At 46.1% G+C, this 20,156-nt stretch overlaps 2 protein-coding genes across 2 annotated transcripts in view; one reads left to right on the plus strand and one right to left on the minus strand.

Moving 5' to 3' along the window:
• Nucleotides 1–3,464: 3,464 nt before the first annotated feature.
• LOC119101921 (solute carrier family 35 member E1 homolog) lies at nucleotides 3,465–8,002 on the minus strand (the record flags this gene model as incomplete). The annotated part of the gene is given in 4 exon segments (XM_037225323.1): nucleotides 3,465–3,590; nucleotides 4,100–4,237; nucleotides 4,997–5,067; nucleotides 7,217–8,002. Coding segments are annotated over 4 exon segments (663 nt in total), but the record flags the coding sequence as incomplete, so codon positions are not given.
• Nucleotides 8,003–15,612: 7,610 nt separating this feature from the next.
• LOC119101917 (cyclic nucleotide-gated cation channel) overlaps nucleotides 15,613–20,156 on the plus strand; it is a 34,106-nt gene continuing 29,562 nt past the window's right edge. The window contains exon 1 of the mRNA XM_037225313.1: nucleotides 15,613–15,770. The gene's annotated coding sequence lies outside the window, so the exon portion shown is untranslated. The remainder of the gene's footprint in view (nucleotides 15,771–20,156) is intronic.

Consider the following 20,156-nt stretch of genomic DNA (forward strand, 5'->3'; position numbering starts at 1 on the left):
AAGACTGCTCTAGACAGCGCAATGATCTGTTCAGTAAATGTACTGTTTAATGCGTCATTACCTGATTACGTCATCGCACCTTCCACAACATTGATTGCGAGCCAATTGACGGCCGTTATGTCTGGAAAAAGCGCTCGCGAACGCCAGATATCAACGCCTCGTAAATTATAGTTTCCTTGGCCTTCATCGCCGCATGGCTTGTGGAATGGTGCGATTTAAATGACGTCATCATGACATCATGGACGCCAAGGTGACTTTGAAACAATCGCCCCGATATACTTTTCCCCATTTTCACGGGTAGTCGACGCGCTGCATAATACCAATTATAATTATCATTAAACCACGATATCGCCGTTACGTGGCTCGCATGCTGAACGGCACAGCTGGTGATAATATACACGTTGAATCGCTAAAGCACACCATCCTGTTGCGTTGCTGTTTCCACGGGAGCTCCTTGCCTGTCATGTCATCTCGATTTTACGGTAAAATCTCGCATGGCCGAAATTAGCAAGGCGTCGGAACATTGGACAAAAAATCGTCGCGTAGGAATTTGCAGTGTGCGAGCTCGTGCAGGACATAAATTTGTCGTGGTACAGGTCATATGGGACAAACATTCGTATAGAGGAAAAAAAATGTCGAAGCAAAAGTTCGTCTTACAAGTGCATATGTGGCGAAAGTTTGTGGATGCCAAAAGGTCGTCTGGGACAAAAGTTTGCTCCCAACAAAGTTCGTCTAAAGCCAAAAATTTAATACAGGTTTGGTGGGGTGAAATTCGAAAATTGAGTAAAAAAGTGCGACTTTGGGTCGAAATATCAAACGATGTGCTAAGTATCGCACGATACGTATGAGACGAATTATGAGTCGGTTGCGGCCGACAAAAGTTCGGTTTGGCCAAGCTGGCAGACACATATGCCAGCTTATTGTTCAAACGGCGACATATTTCAAGCTTTAGGAAAATGTAGAAACCTGCGGAGCGTCAGAATGTATAACAACTTGCCAGGCCTCCGCCTTGCATGATGCTTTTCACAACATTCATGTTTTATATGCATCTAGTGGTCAAAGGGCCTACCTAGAAATATACCGGTTCAAAACAGAGTGTTATAGATTTAGAAGCGAACCTTAAACCATAGTTTGCCGGCCCTTTCCACTCTTTTTTGTTGGAATAGTTTTAAGGCCATAGATTCTGGACTCCAAACACCTTTGGAGGGCAGTCTACAGCCCTGGCGTGGACAGTACAAGGAAAGCTGTACATTGTGCACTAAGGCCCGCACAACACTGTGCAACTGTCAACTTCAACTCTCCCCGAATCATTGGCCGGGTCAGTTACGGAAAAACACCTGTAATATGCAATCGGTTGCAGTTTGAAGACTGCCTGTAATTGTGATTTGAATGGGTCCCGAATCGGAATGCATCCCGATCATGAAAAGCTGGAATCGTAATTGATTCCACAAGACGGGAATCGAGCACAGGCCTGCGCCCAAGACGAAATTCAGCGGTAACTTCTTATTTCAGCGCGATCACTCCGATTGTAGCGCAGCTCGCTCGCACTAAAATCTGCACGTACTCAGAACCCGTACTAAAATCCTAGCTTCTGTGAAATATCGCGGCATCATCCGACGAAAGAGACCAAAACAGATGGATACTCAGAATTTGAAATTTTTTCGAAGAACATGGCTATTCCATGACCCGTATCTCACGACTGACCAATAAAGTACTACAACACCGACAAAACAGTAAGAGCCGACAGCCGCCTCGCAAAGACCAAAGCAAAAAAAAAATGCATGACAAAAAAATGACATGACAATGACAAATGAAAAATGACACAAAAATGCAAAAAATGCACTTACTGACGATCATCTGTTGTGACAGGTGTAAGGCGCCACAAGCTCATCAAGGACTCAAATTCGGACGAAATGGACTAACAGGAACACCATAACCAATGACCTGGTCTGTTCTGTGGTAGAGCGACCTTACTATCCAGCTGGACACTGAGCAAGCGCCACCCACAAAGCCAGCCTAAAAAATCAGTGTGAGACCCAGAACTTTGTGTGCCAGACCGTACGCAATCTTTGGAGAGACGAAATGAAGTGTGCGTCTGTGCCTCAATGAACACCTCCATGATAACCGAATGAGACCACAGGGATCTTACGTCGTGAACATTCGCTCGCCAATCCCCCAGACCCGCCCCTCACCAGCTGTGTCCCCATCAGCATTCTGCGCAGAGGGACGGACGGGGCTAGCAGAAACATTCCTAAAGCTTTCCTTCCCAGAAAACGCAGCCCGCAGATTAAAACCGGCGCTGATAGAGCTTCCCACGGCCGTGTTAATGAGCTTTCCAGATAGCACGAGCAAAAGCTATCGACGACGGCAACGGCCAGGTCCGACTCGCCAGTCCGGTGCGCTTTAACTACGCGCAATCTGTCCGCTCACCGCCCCGACCACCGCGCCACCGCCAGATGGGAGCACTTGCGTCGAACTACAGCGAACTTTTCAACCGCCACTTAGTACAGTTCTGGCCGTCGCGGTGTGGTTGGGAGAGTGTGTGACCCCCCCCCCCTCTACACCGAACTGATGATTGCAAGTATCGAAAACTCGTGCCATAACTTTCATTTAATATTTTGTTCTGTATACCAGCCAACGAGTTACCAACAGCGAACAATTCGGTTCTTATACTAGAGCTTAAGGACTTTCTCTACCAGCTGTCTAAATCCGGCTTGGCCTGGCCTGGCCTGGCCTGGCCTGGTCTGGTCTGGTCTGGTCTGGTCTGGTCTGGCCAGGTCTGGTCTGGTCTGGTCAGGTCAGGTCAGGTCAGGTCAGGTCAGGTTTGATGTGATCTGGGTCTGGGTTTGCACCCCATCCGACCCAAGTTGGGCGCCAGAACCTCAGTGAGCGGACGGCACAACTCTAGCCCAGCAAGCGCTTCGGTGCGCCTTTCGCAATCACCAATCCGGTTTACGGCTCGGGTAATTCGCAATGCGTGATGATGCATACGTGCCACTCATGTCCGTGGCGCGACGGCCGCTGCCAGCACCTGACCCCCGGCGCACAGGGCCGTCGGCCGGGGGAGGGCGGCCGGCGGACGGTGCCCGGGTACAGCGGCCTGCCCGTGTTGGCCGATGTGGACCGCGTCAGCGACAACCGCCCAGCTCTGCCCCGCGCTGCATGACCTACAGCAGTCGATGCGCCCTAAAACCGCCCAGCTCTGCCCCGCGCTGCATTACCTACAGCAGTCGATGCGCCCTAAAACCGCCCAGCTCTGCCCCGCAGACGGCCGGGCGGCGCGCGAACGCACGGAGCACGTCCCTCCAGGCAACCGGGTGGCACCGGCGGGACTCCCGGCGACGTCGCTGCAGCATGCGCGGGGCAGCTGACGGCGGCCTAGCGATCGTGGACCTGTGTCTCAGCGTGTGGACATGCACCCAAACATATTCAACCTAGCATTACCAAAACCTGCCAGTACGTACCAAGTCGTCCGCCACCATCAGCTTCCGGAGGTCGAAAAACGCCCAGATGGGCAGGAACATGAAGAAGGCGAGTCGGCCGAGCACGTGCAGCAGCCGCAGGTGGTGGATGCCAGTGTCCTTCATCGCCTGCACAAGCGAAACAGGCAGCGTCATGCACACAGTCCTCCATCGGGCCAGAATCGTCCGGGACTGCTAACGCTTCAAAGAAGAGCAGGTCGCGTATGATAGCGCTCACGGACACCAGAGACAGATGGGCTTGACCGTGGCCTGTGTGAGCACAACATGGATTTAGAATGTGTCACGTATACAACAAGGTAAGCATATGTTCAATTTTGGGCAGGTCATATGGGTTGCAGCCAATGCAGTGAAAAACAGGGACACACAAAAATAGTTTCCCTTAACCAGTAGTATGGGTGGAACTGTCAATCATAACCTTTTCTGTGAAAATCAGCATAGCACCCATGGTCAAAATGCTTAGATTCTCTAAATGACAAGAAATCTTCTGTTACATCCTTGGAATTTGTTCCTGGACTCAGCACCATTGACATCACACAGCAACATGTACAGGATTACCAGCACACAAGTCACACATACTGACAAGAGGTATTCACCAGTTCCCACCACAGCAGCCTCACCTTCTTGGAATACAGCTGCATCACGGAGTATACAGCAATGGACGTCAAGGCACTGATCAGGCCTGTTATGTCAAATGCCAGCTCAGTGATGGTTGCTATTGCAACTCCAACTATAATTGGAATTAGTGAGCAGTAAACCTGAAAGAAGCATTTGATCAAGGATGACATCTGTACTTCCTGTTATATGACCACTGCCTGACCATGTGAGGGAACTCACACCAGGCAACCAATATTTTCACCCAGTAGGTGGTACATTAGAGGCTCAATGCTGCCTCATTGCCCGGAAGTTCCTGCACAGAACCCACAATGGTAAGCCACAGTTAGCCTGCTACAAAGTGAGACAAGCAAGTACAAAAAGGCTTGACAGGATGCAAGCCAAGCTCAGGTCTCAGAATGAATGCCACAGCTATTGTAACAGTTCATCTCAATATTTTTAAAAGGATTGAGCAGTTAGCTTCTGAAAATGGATTTAAACTACAGCATATGAAAGCCTGAAATGATCTAATTGTGGCTTGGCATCACATTGAGCAGTGTTGATTAATGCATCATTTTGTTGGTGTTGAACTGCAACATCCAACAGGAACTGCACAATCCAATCAATATTTCCAAAAAAAACAAACTATCTGATGCTGGAAAAACTTTCACAAAAAGTACAGCAACAGACCAGATGTTCATTCCTATTCATATACATAACATTATGTACCATCAATACAAATGTTAACAAGACAAGGAAAAACACTTTGAAAACAGATACATACACACAAATGCTATTAAATTAAATACTTAAGGTGCTGCAATTTCACAACTCAACAGCTTTAAAGCATTTTCACTTCCAAGGAAAGAAGAAATTGACTTCCAGGTCAATGCAGAGCTTAACATGCTGCCATGTGTACTTACAGTAAATGGTTGCTGCTGTCCAAGGAGAATCCTTCCAAAAAACACAGTGAAGAGAGGCATTGTTGCTTTGACTGAAACAAGCCCATCATAGCATCAATACACTGTCTGGTCATCTAAGCTTGTGCAGGGTTTATGACTGTGGTTGGTGATGTGCATGGCCATTCACAAATTATGTTCCACAATTTTTGCAATAATTCAAGCTCCTTTCCTCCCAGCCACACAATGGCTGTCCTGGAAAAACACTCCCAGTTATGTCAGATTGACTACAACACCCCAAAAACACAACATTTAACTCATAATTGAACTGGAGGTGCAAAACAAAGAATGGTGTGTTGCTTATTTGTCAGAGGAAACCAACTGTATCGGCCTTTTAAAGTTTTAATACCATAAAAAAGACAAGCATAATAGCGACAACACTTCACTGTAGCAATATGGTTCATCCTTGCCCCTTGTTATGTTTTGGTTATGCTCCTATCAAAACCTTCCATTTCCTGTGAAACAGAGTATGTGGATGGCCTCTAATGATTCCATATTAGCCTCATTCTGTACTTGACCTTATATAGGAAGGTTACATACCTGGGTGTAACAATCAAGGAGGGGAGGGGAGCTGGATGGAACAAGTTGAGCACCCCTCCCTCTCCACTCTAGTTTGGTCCCTCAATCTTAGTTGACCCTACCCCCAATCTCAAAGATGGTTACATCTATAGATCCACAGGTAGCCTTCTGAAAGGTGATGGTGTGCAAGCAAGTTCAGCCCCTCCTATAACAGGGGACACATATGTGAAAAGGGTGAGAGGAAACAGTATTCCCCAGAAAACTCATCTAAGGTAACCTTGGTATGGCTTTGCTGTTTATTTAGTCATTTCCATGTGGCTATCTGCAAGATCAAGTTAAAGAAAAATCAACAGCATTTTTAATGATCTTAACCCATTTGGGGATCATCTTCAGTCTTTCTATCTATGACACAAATTGCGAACAAAAGTTAAATACTTAAAATGTTGCATCATGATTTTATTGTAATGGATGTTGTTTTTCTAATCATGTGTTTTGGTTCAGCCTCGAGTGAGGTCTACATCATGCTTGATGATGTTGCTCCAACAGTTTTAAACCCACTTGGATTATGATAATTAGGAAGATGCTGATAATGAGCCTTATAGTACTATACATAACTTACATCATGCTTAGATAGGATAATGGTGCTGTAACAGGTCAAACTGATGGATTAAGTTTTTGCAGCATGTCACACTCAGGTATGGCCTCAGTGATGTCAAAGTCTAGAAAAATAACAGCAGTACCTGGAGGCTGGGGGAGAATTCTTGCCAATGTGAGAGGGAAGTGTTGAAACATAACTATGGAGGAGTTTCAAATAATAACAAAAATGTTTTCATCAAGATAATTAGACCAAACCTTTCAATACATAGATTTTTGGAAGAGCTCATGCTGAGCAATGTTAGTGTGGGCCTTGCCTATATCATAATTTGTTCAGAGCATTAGCAAGGAATTTCTCACATAGATGACACTAGAAATAGTCCTATTCTTCAGAGAAAAAACTGGAGAATGGAGAAAAAGATTGGCTGACATTTTGGCAGCCTGCTTTTATCAAAACAATAGCACAAATGAATTTAAAATTCCTTGCTAATGATCCTACCTAATTTTTCAGGGTTTTTTTAAAGCAGCAAGTCAGTTTTTAACAGAATACCACTATTTTGTGGATTAAACAAAGAGCAATTACTAGCATTACCATAATACAATGCATATAAAAATTGAATATATGGCACATGCCTACAACCATCAAATTACAATTATGGTCATCTGTTTAGCACAGCCTACACTGCCCTCTGTTGTCACGTCACCCTTCAGCACAGTCTGAATCACAGGGCATCAGTACCCATTAAGGATATGAAATCACCTAGCCACATGCAAAGCACAAGCCAATAGGATCATATGAGCTGATAGGATTACATAATATTTGTGGCCACATCACAGATTTTGAAGCAAAATACTAAATGGTTATTGAAATAGAAACAATACATTCAAAACCTGTGTTAACTCTACAGAACACATCCAAAAAGGAATACACATAACTGACCATTACAATGTAACATACTTCCAAAAATTGTTATGAAAAACTCTCCCAACCTTTCTACATCCCATTTACCCCTGTCATATCCCTAGATGAGCATTAACAGAAAACACATAAGTAATCATATCAAGACTCACCTGTGTGTGCATATGACAATGGCACTTTCCATATGCTGATATGGGCAAATAAAACAGCCAGGAACTTCCCTACTGCCAAGGGAATAATGCACATAGCATAATAGTCCCAACTTATATCAGTAGGTCTTCTAATGGAAAGACAGCGAAGCATTGGCTCTGAGTACACAGTTATTGATAATAACTGCACTATGCTCAGAGTCATGGGATATGGAAAATAGTTCAGCAAAGTTTTTCCAACTATATTGTTTGCAGAGCTTATTGCATACCACAGTATGCAAAGAAACACCAGTCTTGCAAACTCTTTCTTCTCCCCAGCTGTTAGGCTCATTGCTGCTGCTCTTCACACAGCTCAGAGTTTCTTGAAACTGCTGACACCTGAACACATGCAGAAGTCCACTATTTCAGCACAACAGCGAGCTATCTAAATACTTCTGATGAAAGATCATAACATTTTTCTTTCCACACCACCACATTTTGGAGACACTTCTTGAGATGCGTTGAGGCCCAAAGCTAATTGCTTAGCATTCGTGAAAGCAACTGACATGAATGCATGTCCCGGGCATCACGTCAATATCAATTTGTTAACTTCTTGCAACTTGCATTTTCCTGTTAACCTTCCGATAAATTGTCACACTGCTGTTTTAGAAAAGTCGCAGGAAGGCAGAATCAACAGCGCTAAAGTCACTTCCTAGCCATGCTAGGTATCAGGACGCGAGATACCCGCCCACTATCTTGACACCGCCGCGAGAAGCCGAAGGCCGCAGGCAGCCACTATACGTGTCCTCCGCCACCCGACAGCTGGCGGGATCCGGCCTCGCAGCCAATTCGCAGTCTCCCCACAGATATTTGGTAGCATCCAAGGCTGCTAGAGTAAAGTAGGTGCCATTTAAGGCTACTGGGTACCATCCTAGATATATCGGGAGATAATTTCTTTTATATTAAATTAGGCTTCTTTGTGCTAAAATGTTCGTTTTTCTAGTTTATGTGAATATGTGTATTTTTGAGAATTTCCATGTTATGGAAAGTTAAACCCATTTAACCTCCGATTCTATCTATTTTTGCCAGTTTTTTTTTTACTGCCTGCAAAGACAGGGCGGTAGGGTGGCAGAAAGCAGTTCAACCCTCCGTCGGCAAGCAAGGAGCAAGTGGTTTTTGCCCCTCCCTAAAAAATATTTGTGAGGCTCTTTTTGACCAGCAAACGCTCACGTGGATTATTGAAAATCCGATAGAGAAGACTCTTCCCAGCCAGCAGGTTCAATTTGGACCCATATGGGTCTCAGTCGGACAGTCATACGGAGCGCACCTGGGGTGCCCGCTTTGGTCCCATGTGGGCATGTCATGGAAACACCTGGTCTCATATGGGTGACCCTTGTTGGGCCCATGTGGGGCCTACCTGGGGCACACATGGGGCTCATCCAACGTGTACAACCGGGATCCATTTGGGTCCGAGATGGGCAAACGAAAAGGGTCCACCTGGGTTTGCTACCTCGGGCCTATGTGGGCATGTCATGGGCAACCAAGTGGTCCCACATGGAAGCCCATGTGGGGCCCTTGTGGGGCTTAGCTGGGACACACATGGGGGTCCAAGGGCTTGTATGCGTGAAGTGAAATATAACAGTTATCTTGAATGATCTTAAGCACGTCAATGCTGGCAACACAAACTTGCTTGACAAAAACGCGCACGTAAAAATTCCAAGCATCAGCGACGCAACATCGATTGTTCACATGCAAAGCACTCCTATGGGGACGTTTCAGAGAAAATTATTACCCGGTTATCGAGTTATTCACACCCGCGTAAGAGGCATGACCATCATTTTGGTTGCTAGGTAACTTAGACATTATTTTGGTCGTTAGTTTACGTAGGACAACCATGTTTTCCTAGAGCCTGGTGCAGCCGATTGACATGACGCAATACTTGTTCCTCGTCTCGTTGTATAGTAGGCCAACATAAATTGGTGTGTATAAACTGACCAGTCCTAACACAGTCTAAACCCGTACATTCGCAGCCCTCAGCTGAATGTAAACACAAAAAACACCCACGTAATGGCTGCCGCCATCGCCGCGTTCACAAGCTGCTGTCAGCGCTGACAAGCGACATCCTCGAAAAGTCATTGGCTAGAACTAACGATCCGTGTTGGTCCGGGCCTGAGGGCCTGTCTCCCAAGTAGGGACAAGGCCGGGCCCGCGATTTATATTGGTCGGAGCCCTTACAGCAATGCGGGGTTCCTTTGTCGGACAAGGACCCACAGTGGTCAAAAGAGTGCACTATGGCAACGAGAGGCCTCGAGTCAGCCAGGGAAACATTTGCTGAGCAGCGGCGGGGATGGAACCCCGAATGCCAGAGTGCCTCTTGCGTTGGTCGGAGCCCTCTGGCAATGAAAGCGAACCTGAGAATTCAAAGACCCTCCATTGTTTCATTGTTTCAACTCTCGACACGTGTGCGTAAAGGCCCCAAAACTGAGCAGTAGTCTTCCTTCTCAATTCAAGTCATCGGCCCATTAATCCGCATTGTTTTCCATGTGCCAGTTATTCGACCACCTGCGGCGATCAGGGGTCTTGTTGAGCCAATGAGAGTTCTTGCATCGATCCGGTGCCAGCTGCGCGAGTCAGGAGGCGTCTCGCGTCAGGGAGGGAACCAATGTAACACTATACATCCTTCTCAAAGCCTCCGGATCGACCAGGAGATCCCCCCCCCCCGTGTCGCTAGAAAGGCAGCCGAAAACACCCCGCGCTGGGACATAATGGCCCTTCAGCCCTTGACCGAGAATCGACAAGTGGACTAGGGAATCAGGTGGCGGCTGCGCGCTCGCAATTTCAGAAGCAAGAACAGCAACGACCGGTTTTGCAGTTTACGTAACACCGAACCACTGCAACCACTGCAACCACTTCCTCTTGTTTTAACCACTGCAACTGACACGAGACAGTGGTTGCCGTGCGCGCGAGAACGACTGTCGTTAAAAAGTGCTCCGAATGTCTTTTAAAGTAGATCCGCGCTGTTCAAACATTAGACTGAGTCGTATGTTTTCCATTATCTCTAAAACAATTTTGTGGTTGCCCTTAGGGTGAATCAATCGTTACATCAGCACGAAAATAGAGATCGAGCCTTAATTCTTCCATTGTGACCACCATATTTTCTTCCACCCGATGGCCAGCGCTTAGTGTAAAGTGTTTAACAAGAATCGACGTATACCATCGCCACGGAGGCACCTGTAGCCAGCACAACCATATTGACAAGGTGGTAACGGCCGCATTGCCATTTGACGAGGGGGAAAATAATCCCCAAGTTTGTCCTCCGCGATATGAGACACAACGCTTGGTAACCGATCCCTGAAGTCACCAAACTTGATTGTCTTCTCATGATCCTGCATGCCAGCTCAGCCACAGCTGAATGCAGTTTCAGCACGGGACAGGGATTGAAAACCTGCTTTGCTTAATACGCGCCCGGGTGGCCGTTTGGGTACACTTCGCTCGGATGATGGAGTCAATTTGACCCCTGAGATTTCAGGAACTGAGAGAGCTAGAGACATAAATTCACCCGGTATGTTGGACTGTACGTGAACTAACTTTGGTCGACTTTTGAGGTTTATGGGCCATGAAAATCGGGTCAAATAAGTTCAAGCAGGGTCAAACTCTACGCTGGTCTCCAAAGTGTCCCGGACATAGACACCTGTTCTAAGCAAAAGTTCCCATGCCCATTCAAGGTCAGAGATCGTGTTTAACCTTGCGAAGGTCATGGAGACCAGCATCATCAAGATTGTATAGAGTTTTGCATTTGAATAAGTGACAAAGATTTCGTTTGGCAGTATCATCCTACAAACAAAATGTTGACCTGGGTCATTTTAGGCCAGCGACCTATTCCGACCTTCAAGAAGTCCATGGAAGATGTCTAAAGCGGCTTCTGTCATCAACAAATTCAAAATGAGCATCAAAAACTTCCCCATAAAGCAAACCCCACAGAAATAAAAGAGGTTGGTTTTAACCCTGGCGTGACCTTCATACCTGGCTGTAGTTCAATGAATTTGTTTATTTAATTGTTGTGTTGCCTAAAAGTATCTCAGAATGTATGGTCTCGTCTTGGCCTGACTTGACCTGCTATGAGTCAGTGACCTCATAAGGTACATTGATTTATGTACCAAACGATCCGCCATTCAATTGTTTACAGCGATGGAAAATTTGGCGCGGCTACACTGCGCCGTCCGGAAACCATTTCGGAAAAACCCTCGGGGGTCAGTTTGAACCCCACCTGAATGCATGTCTGGCGACGCAGACGAAGACCAACGCAACATCAGTCTCACGTGCATCGCCTTCGACTGGATCGAGTGGATCCAGCTCACACCCAGGGCGATAGAACGCTCTCACGTCCCAGTCGCTGTTGTCAGTCTAGACGGGTCACGCCATAGAACGGTTAGCTGCGCTTATGGCTGCACCTTAAACGGTGTGGACCTGAAAGAAGTATGTGAACTCTGTGATTCCCAAGCAGTCTGCCGTTAAAATGCTTTTATCGCCGCCGTATTTAATTGCCAGATTAACCCTCTGCCATTATCTTTCATTCAGAAGACATAAGCTTTTGGAATCAGGCGTCCAGGCCACAGCACAGCTGTGTGGTAGATTTCATGAAATACCACCCTGCAGATATATCTCCACTGTACAGAAACACGTACATGTCCTGATACATTTCATGGGGTAATGGCCTAAGTGAAAATATGCACTGTGTTGGCAGAAGCTACGAAGCTGGAAGGAATCCGTCGACATGGGGCAGTGGACGCCGGCTGCAACGTTCGGAGGGAAAAGGTACGATGGCCATTCAGATTAGTCCCTTCCAGTCAACGCCCACAGAGACGTTGCTAAATTTTCAGAGCTGTAAGTCTCAGCTACGGTTCTCAGTTGTGGGTACCCTGTCCCATCCCCGATTCCCCCGCCCTTATCCCTTTCGGTGGTGTAGCGCATGCCACGTGGGGAATTCGCATGGCAATGCCAGTTACGAAAGTGCCAGTTATAAAACGGATATTGTCTTATCCCCTTTTTACTGAAGCATTGCTGTGGTGATTTTATGACTTCGTCCCATCCCTATTAAGAACTGGTGGCGCCACCTCTGCCTATGAGACTATGCTGAGACAGGATTCCAGAAAGCAGACACAGTCGGGTTTACATGATCTAAGCTACGCTCAAAATCATCACTGCCAATTTGAGCTTTGTTTCAGAGCGGCTAATGCACTGCATAACCTTAAACAATCATTCAAACAGTGAATGACAGTTGAGAGTAATCCGATGCAATTGTCATATGATCGTACTCAGCTCAACTAGCCCTGTGATAGTGTAGTTTTTTGTTCAGCAAGGGGTTCTGTGTCCCCCAGACAAAGCTGTAGTTTCCTTTTGAGATGGGGGTGAATGTAGCCCCATCCCCAACTTGGGCTCTATCCAGTCCCTCAACTTCGAGAAGAAAGTTAACCAAATCCGGGAACGAGCCCGTTTGTCAGTTGGTTAAGCCATTTTTCAGCCCCCAGCCACCAACACATTTTTCAAAACTACGCCCTGCTTCAAAATCTGAAAATAAAATGGGCCAAACCTGGTAAGAGTCTGTTTTAAGTACGTTCAGGAGGTTAGTTCAGTTTTTTTGCCGCCTCCCACCCCTCCGCCTACAAACATCTACCTCATGTGTATTTTGCAAAATTGTACCTCTTAAGCCCCACATCTACCGATAAACATGGTCTTTCAACCACCTGAAAATATCATCATACCCAACTTAGGACAGGATCATACATTCGCGCTCATATCTCTATCACCCCTGCACCAGTTAGACCAGCGGGCTCCAACCCAGGAGTGTCATTTTGAATACATTTGGGGCGGCTCAGCCCCCGGAGCTGAGCCCCCAATACTGACTTGAGCTCCTTAATGCTTTCCCCTTGCATACGAGTAAGAAAGAAATACTGGGCCAACGACATGCAGCAAGTGTCTAAACAGCTGGCAGATTAGATACCTAAAGACATCAATGTCAATATCATAAACATCATATATTATGATTGTAATTATCACGTCGGCTTCAAATGGTAAGTCGTTCCCAAACATTAGCATCATTTTGAAACCTTCCATTTTTTAAGCATCAGTTTTAACATTGGACGCAAATCAAAGCCATCGTAATGTGGGGAAATAAGGATTCCAGGACAGGTTAGGTCAACTTCACTAGCTACCTCACCTCACCGCCCCCCCCCCCCCCACCCCCAACCGACCTCAAAAAGGAGTAACCCTGTTCCCACCTTAAGCCCGCTGTTCCTCTTAGCAGCTGGCAGCTCCGGATGAATCCTGGATAGGGCCGATTCAACGTCCTCCGTTGACCTCTAACGCTACAGTTTGGATATCCACAAACGAACTTCCTAGACCGGCAGGGCTTTCTAAGGCTTCTCTCAGGGTATGGTGTCCATAGTAGATGCTTAGAAGAGCCGTGCATCACCTCAAAGGAACTACTGATTAGTTGCGTCCTTGAAGCCGGTGAGCTTCTCACCACACGAACACAAACACCGGCTTACTCACAGGTAGCAACGGCCATGCACTGAGTCCATTTCACAATTATATCACGAACATTGAAAAGCATCCGTCTCAAATGACACGGCAATCTAAAGCGTGTGACAACGTGATTTTGTCTCAGTAATCAGTTCGTGAGTTAATTACACCAGAATGTTACTGCTTTGGTGTGCTTCATCACTTTCAAAGCATGGCTATATGACACAAAATCGGTGAACGCTATTCAAGTGTTTACCATGGATTTGGATTTTTCGTGAAGCGGATAAAAATGAGCTTTTCAGCAACCTGCAACAATCATCTCACGGCACGCACACGCGCATGAAAAGGGCGTTTTCAGCAGCATGGGGCGAGCGGCCACCGAGCAATACCTGTGAAGGTTGAAAGCGATCACCCCTCCCATGTTGCTGGACGAGAAACTGACCCTCAGATGAATTTCGTTTCCGATGACCCACACACGTTCTCCCAGCAGCAAGCTCCACTTAGCTGGGTGGGCTCCCTAGACATCCAGCTCAAAACCCAGTGCAAAAATTACCAGTTATTGATTGCCCCTGCGTCTTGTGTAACTGTACGACCCTCGCTAACACTGTGAATGAGCGGTAGTAGCTTATTGGATGGTTCTAGTGAGCTGTCATAGGCTGACTTTGGCTATGAACTACTTCAAGCCTTCTCATGCATGATTTGTCTCTGCCTGTTGCATAACACGATTGCTGCCGGGTCTGGACCAGCTCTTCGCATGCTTCTTTATGTTTGTTTCCTCTTCCTAGCTGGGAATGCCGCGACTTGATTTCACGTGTTCTGGTGTTAACGCATGGTCCATTGCGTCGAAGGGATAGAGGGAGGGACACTCCTGGTTACCTGTTCTTGGGTAACGACGAAAAATGCAGAAAATACCCTCGGTAGTCAGCACACCACACCTGGCTGCCGGCAGACATCCTGGCAGCCAGAGGTCGGATAGGCCAGGAAATCCTGTGGGGGATGACGAGTGTACCCCGAAACAATGCTAACGCAAATCGCCTAGGAGAACGCGACATGCCTTCAGAGGCGTTTCTAAGTAGCCAGCTCGGTCCTAACTGAGCAAGCCCGCAGGCATTTATCTGTTCCGTGTATCGGAAGTCGCAGCCTAAAGGAGACAGCTCCCCAATTCCAGGCAAATAGTAACTGATGAGGGGTCGAAGTTCTTTTTGTGCAGACAGCGTAACGTGACTACTTGCGATTTCAACTCAATTCTAATAACTTTTATAAGAACTCAAAAATGCTTGTGCCGGGACTTTTAAGCAGCAGCTTAAAACATAAAAAACATCATCAAGAAACGTCGTTTTTTGCTTGCCATGCACGGGCGATCGTAAATGACCGTGTAAAAAACCGATCTTGTTCACGCAAAGCTCGATGAACGACAAATACTGTTCATGTCTGCCACCGCCCATTCTGCGTAAGCAATTCTACGTAACGCATTTTTTCGTTTCAAACAGGGAAAGAGAGAGAGAGAGAGAGAGAGAGAGAGAGAGAGAGAGAGAGAGAGAGAGAGAGAGAGAGAGAGAGGAGAGAGAGAGAGAGAGAGAGAGAGAGAGAGAGAGAGAGAGAGAGAGAGAGAGGGGGGGGGAACATGCAGATTACGCGAATCAGCGACATGAAAATATCAAGTTGCAGACCACTCTCGTGATTTTTGCACATTATTGGAATATTTTTGGAAATTAAAGTTGTTGGGAATGGAACAGCTCTAGTCCTAGTTGTCCTTCCTTGGACGTCGCAGACTTGGCGAGGGAAGTGCCATGTTCGTACTCGCACGTGTGACGAAGTGTTTCATTGCTTATGGCTGGCAAGCCTCGTCTGGCAATATTGCACCCACGGTGTGTTCACGGTTGCTCGGTCGTTTACATTTTATCGCATCTGACAGTGTATATTGTCTTATTTAATCAACGGAACGCATGCTAAGTTTTGTGCTTCTTTCCGGTGCTGTGTAGCGTGAGACAAAATAATTAACCATCTGTGAAGCTTGCCTACCTGCCATTTTCCCCACCTGAGCCAACTACCGCCGGTGAGCACTTAAAATTCGCAAGCCATCATGCATTCTTGCTCAGTTACGCATAAGCGCACGGGGCCCATCGTTGTTATGACACGCTGGTGAAATAATCCCATCCGCAAGTATTGAACAACAGAAAATGGGTTAGATATCATGACATACACCACAGACCATCCGGGTGTGATGCTTTTGTAGGCTTGAACAACTGGTAGCTTTTGTCTCTTGTACTAATTCTTATAGCGTTTTTGTAGTTTCCCGCTGCCAGCTGAAATATTTCCAGATGGCTCATCTTGGGACTGCCCCAACTCTTGTCCTTATAGCCAGTCAACCGAATGCGCCTATTCAAACGAAAATCGTTAACTGCGTCTTGCTTATCGATGAACAGCAAATTTGGTTAATCTAGGGGTTACCGATGTGTAGTGTAGTGTTTTAAGATCCAGTCCATACGTTTTGACTGATAGAGTTCTGAGGTCAGCGCTCACGCCTACCCAAAAGTGCTATTACGTGAGCCCTGACTTCAGCACGCCATTGTAAAATTCCGGGTCCACAGCAGAACTTTACCGCGAAGGCTTAAAGCAAATTTTCCATTTTTGAAGATCTTAAAGCAGACACTAGATAGGATGTAGAAAGCTCACTTGTAACTGCTGGTATGCTTTTAAAAGGAATATTTTACATCCGAAGATATTGAAGCAAGTACCAGACATGAAATAAGCTCAGGTGTAACGATTGGGATAGTTTTAAGTGGGAAAGACTGTTCTAGACAGCGCAGTTTCTCTACTTGTTAAATATGTTCCTTAACACGTCATTGTTTGATTGAGGCATTATACCTTACAAAACATTGATTGAGAGCCAATTGACGACCGTTTTCTCCGGGAATCGTGCTCACCATGCTCACAAACGACTAGATAGAAACGAATTAACAATTATATTTGAATGGCGCTATGATGGCGACATAGATGTCTGGGTGATCTTGAAATAGTCTTCACCAAATAGCCTGAACATCTTCGCGGGCGTGCAGTTCAGAAACTACAGTGGCTTAGTTCTTAAGAGGGGAAAGGCTGTGAACTGCATCAAATGATCTTGAAGTTTGCTATTGCGGTTAAACCCCCAGACAAATGTGGAGCACCCCTCAAGTGTAAAAGACGGCTATAGACAACAAAATCTCACCATTCCTTATAATATTCTCACCGATACGTCATCGCTTGATTACGTCATGGAGCTCTTTTATGAAGTACGTCATGGAGCTCTTTTATGCTGCGAGATTGTGCCAAAATTGCCACTGTAGCGGACGAGCTGGCTCATTTTGTAGTACTTCAGTTCGCTGAGAGATGGCTCTTAGCTGATGCGCGTGAACTGAACCAAATATCGCTATCTGCGCATGTTATCTTGTGGTGGTCTTGTATATGGGCTGTGATATGGTACGTTTTACCCGCACTTGCAAGCTCGGTTGCGACGCTATTTTAAGAATATTTGATTCCGATCCTCTCCGTCAAAACTAGTAGCATTGTCCAAATTGCTGCATCATGGATCACAAAGCGTGGTTCACGTTTAAATGTTGCATTGAACGCCTTAGGCTCAGTATAAGCCAACTGCTGTCCTTGGTGCTACACAACCTGCTGACGTACTCAAGCGCCAATGTATCAGCGGTCATATTTGTCTTACCTTGAACGCAACATGGTCATTGAGGAGCTTCGTGTGACGTTTCTGTGACGCCATTATTCCAAGGTGACTTAAAATTAGGCGGCGCGCAAGAGTGCACAAGCTTGCGTGCGCCCAGCTCAGAAACAAGGGCATTTTAAGTCACAAAATGGCATTTCTGTGAACTGCAGGGAGTGATCTAGAACTTGCCTTTGTCACCTCTGAACCCCATGCAAATGTGGAACTATCGCTTTAAGGTCCCACAATGCTCGGCACGGCCTCTCACGCCCTCTGACGTTGCCTGATCTTTTGAGCGGTCACAGCCACCGGCCGCTGGCCATCTCAGGCAGGGAGAAATAGCGAGCGCCGAGAGCGGCTCGAACCCACTCACCCACGGATGGGCGAATTGTAACGCAGGCGCTTTAACCACCTAAGCTATCATAACGAGCCAGACGTCGCAGGTCAAGCCAAGGAAAAGCATTTCACGGATTCAAGGCAAGCCCTTTTGTTGCAAGTGGAATAAGTGGATTAACGTCATGGTCTGATCGTTCAAAACTGAAGCATCATAAGCATTATGCAGATGCTGCATCTCTTCCTGATATGGAACTGATATCGATCAGGCACGTTTCTTTTAACTAGCTCATGACCTAATACTCTTCTGCAAGAGGGCCATTTGCAACGCTTCTGCAAATTTAGGGTTCTAACACCGTGGACCTGTGCAGACAAGTGTTTGGGCGCGGGGACGACGCTGAGGTTGGAGACTTCAAATTTGGCAAGGAAAAAATCCAAACTAACTAAAACTGCATGAAAGCCGCGAATACATTGGGTTGGACATGACTTTCGTTTGGAATGCCTGAAACATTATCATTGGCTGTTAACCATGTTCAAGCCTGCCTTATTAGTATGGTCAAGGTGCTAAACGTTGACGGGGTCAAATGCATGATGCGATCCGCACTTCGAATATTGTGAGCCCAAGAGCCCCTGGGCATCCGGTGTTCCCCAGCCTCAAAGCGAGTGGCACTTAATATTATTTCCAACTTCGGTTGAGTTTCGGGGCAAACCGCTAGGGTTGAAAGATGCTTAAGAGATGGAGGCTTTTCAGTCATCGTCATTTGCAGCGTGCTTGTCGTCATTGTCATTAGTGCTGACATGTTTTTCTTTCAGAGGCAATGTTGTATGTTCATTCGGTTTAGACTACAATGAGATATTATCTTTAGTGCGCACAGCCCCCATAACTGAGGTATTTTTTTAAAAGAAAAAAAACAGGCGCTGTGAAACATTATTACAAAAATAGGGTTAGCGGTGCTTCAACATGATATACGAGTGTAATTATTGGGAATGTAAGCCTTCGACGAAGAAGAAAAGGGACAAAGCTTGTTTTGCCATACATAACAGCAGTTCTATGCTGAACTTTCCAGATGAGGTCAGTGCCCATGATCCTTACATCTTCATCATGGGATCTTGAACGGCGTGGTCATTGTGGTGTAGTGTATTGCACAGACGCATAAAGGGCATCGGCCAATTTCTGCCTTATGATGGTAAGGCAGACGCTATGACGTTATGGTTATAAATTTCTGCCCTTTGCCAGGGACCCGGTCTTACACTGGTTTGAGACGCATACTGCAATACGCCCGAGCTGCAGAAATATTTACCAATTAACTGCCACGTCTTTGCTGAAGTGTAAAATCATATGCACTCTGATAAGACTTTGGTAAGCGCTACTCTGCTCAGCCTTCTTGCTGGTGGGCCCTACGATAACCCTATTCCCACCTAATTAATTGAATGGTCATACTATAAGACCAAACTGTAGTGGTAACTATCTAAACAACAGGGTTATGCTGTAATGCTAGCTGTCGCATTCCTCTTTCCGGTGAACTGTTCTGGGCAGGAGTCGGATTCTGCTTTCTCTTACTTAGAGGTTGGAAACTACTGGACCGATTATGAGAAACTAGACAGCGTTTGATTTCTTGGGACAAATGTTACATTCGTAAAAAACATCAAGTCAATAATTTTGTATACCTTATTAACAAAAGCGTAAAAATCATTTCTAAACGGCATTTGTGATCTGTTTGCTAAGCGATTCAGAATTTGATGACTGCTATGCTATCGAAACATTTGTAAATTGGAGACTCAAGGTGCGTATCACGAAGCTGCAAACCGAGTGATGATAAGAGTAGTGATAACTTGCCTTGAATTGGGGGCATGTGGAGCACATGAGATGGTGTTTTTCTTTGTTATCAGAAAAGCAGAAATAATCCTCAATTTTTGCACACGCGGAGCTAGGTTGCAAATAGGGATGGTGAAAAGGAATCAAAGCGAATATTGCCATAACAGCCATGACAATTGGTTACGCCTTTGTCGGCCACAATGCCGCTTGCGCTGCGAATGAACTGTAGTCCAGAAATAGCGTGATGGACATTCTCCATGCGTTTTTCCAGTTTTCCGAAGAAGTACCCAACGCTTCAAGTGGGAGCACGTGATCAAAGGCGTAACCAATTGTCATGGCTGTCAGCTGATGACGTGCTATTGGTGGCAGCGAGTACCGTGTACCCCTCCTCCTAATTTCGTCATTCCTGAATTCACTTGAGGTATGGAGCGTTTTCATGATTCATTTTTTGGTACACAAAAGTGAAAAATAAGATGCAATGCAATGAAACGCAAAGTACCGCATACCAAGTGCTATCTGCTTATATGAACGCTGTGCGTGCAACGCATAACGTTGTTTTTTCTCTTCCAGGTTTCCCATGTCACAATGAATGAAAC

The sequence above is a fragment of the Pollicipes pollicipes genome, unplaced genomic scaffold (assembly GCF_011947565.3).
Source record: "Pollicipes pollicipes isolate AB1234 unplaced genomic scaffold, Ppol_2.1 Scaffold_4947;HRSCAF=5844_pilon_pilon_pilon, whole genome shotgun sequence".
NCBI classification, from domain to species: Eukaryota; Metazoa; Arthropoda; class Thecostraca; order Pollicipedomorpha; family Pollicipedidae; genus Pollicipes; species Pollicipes pollicipes.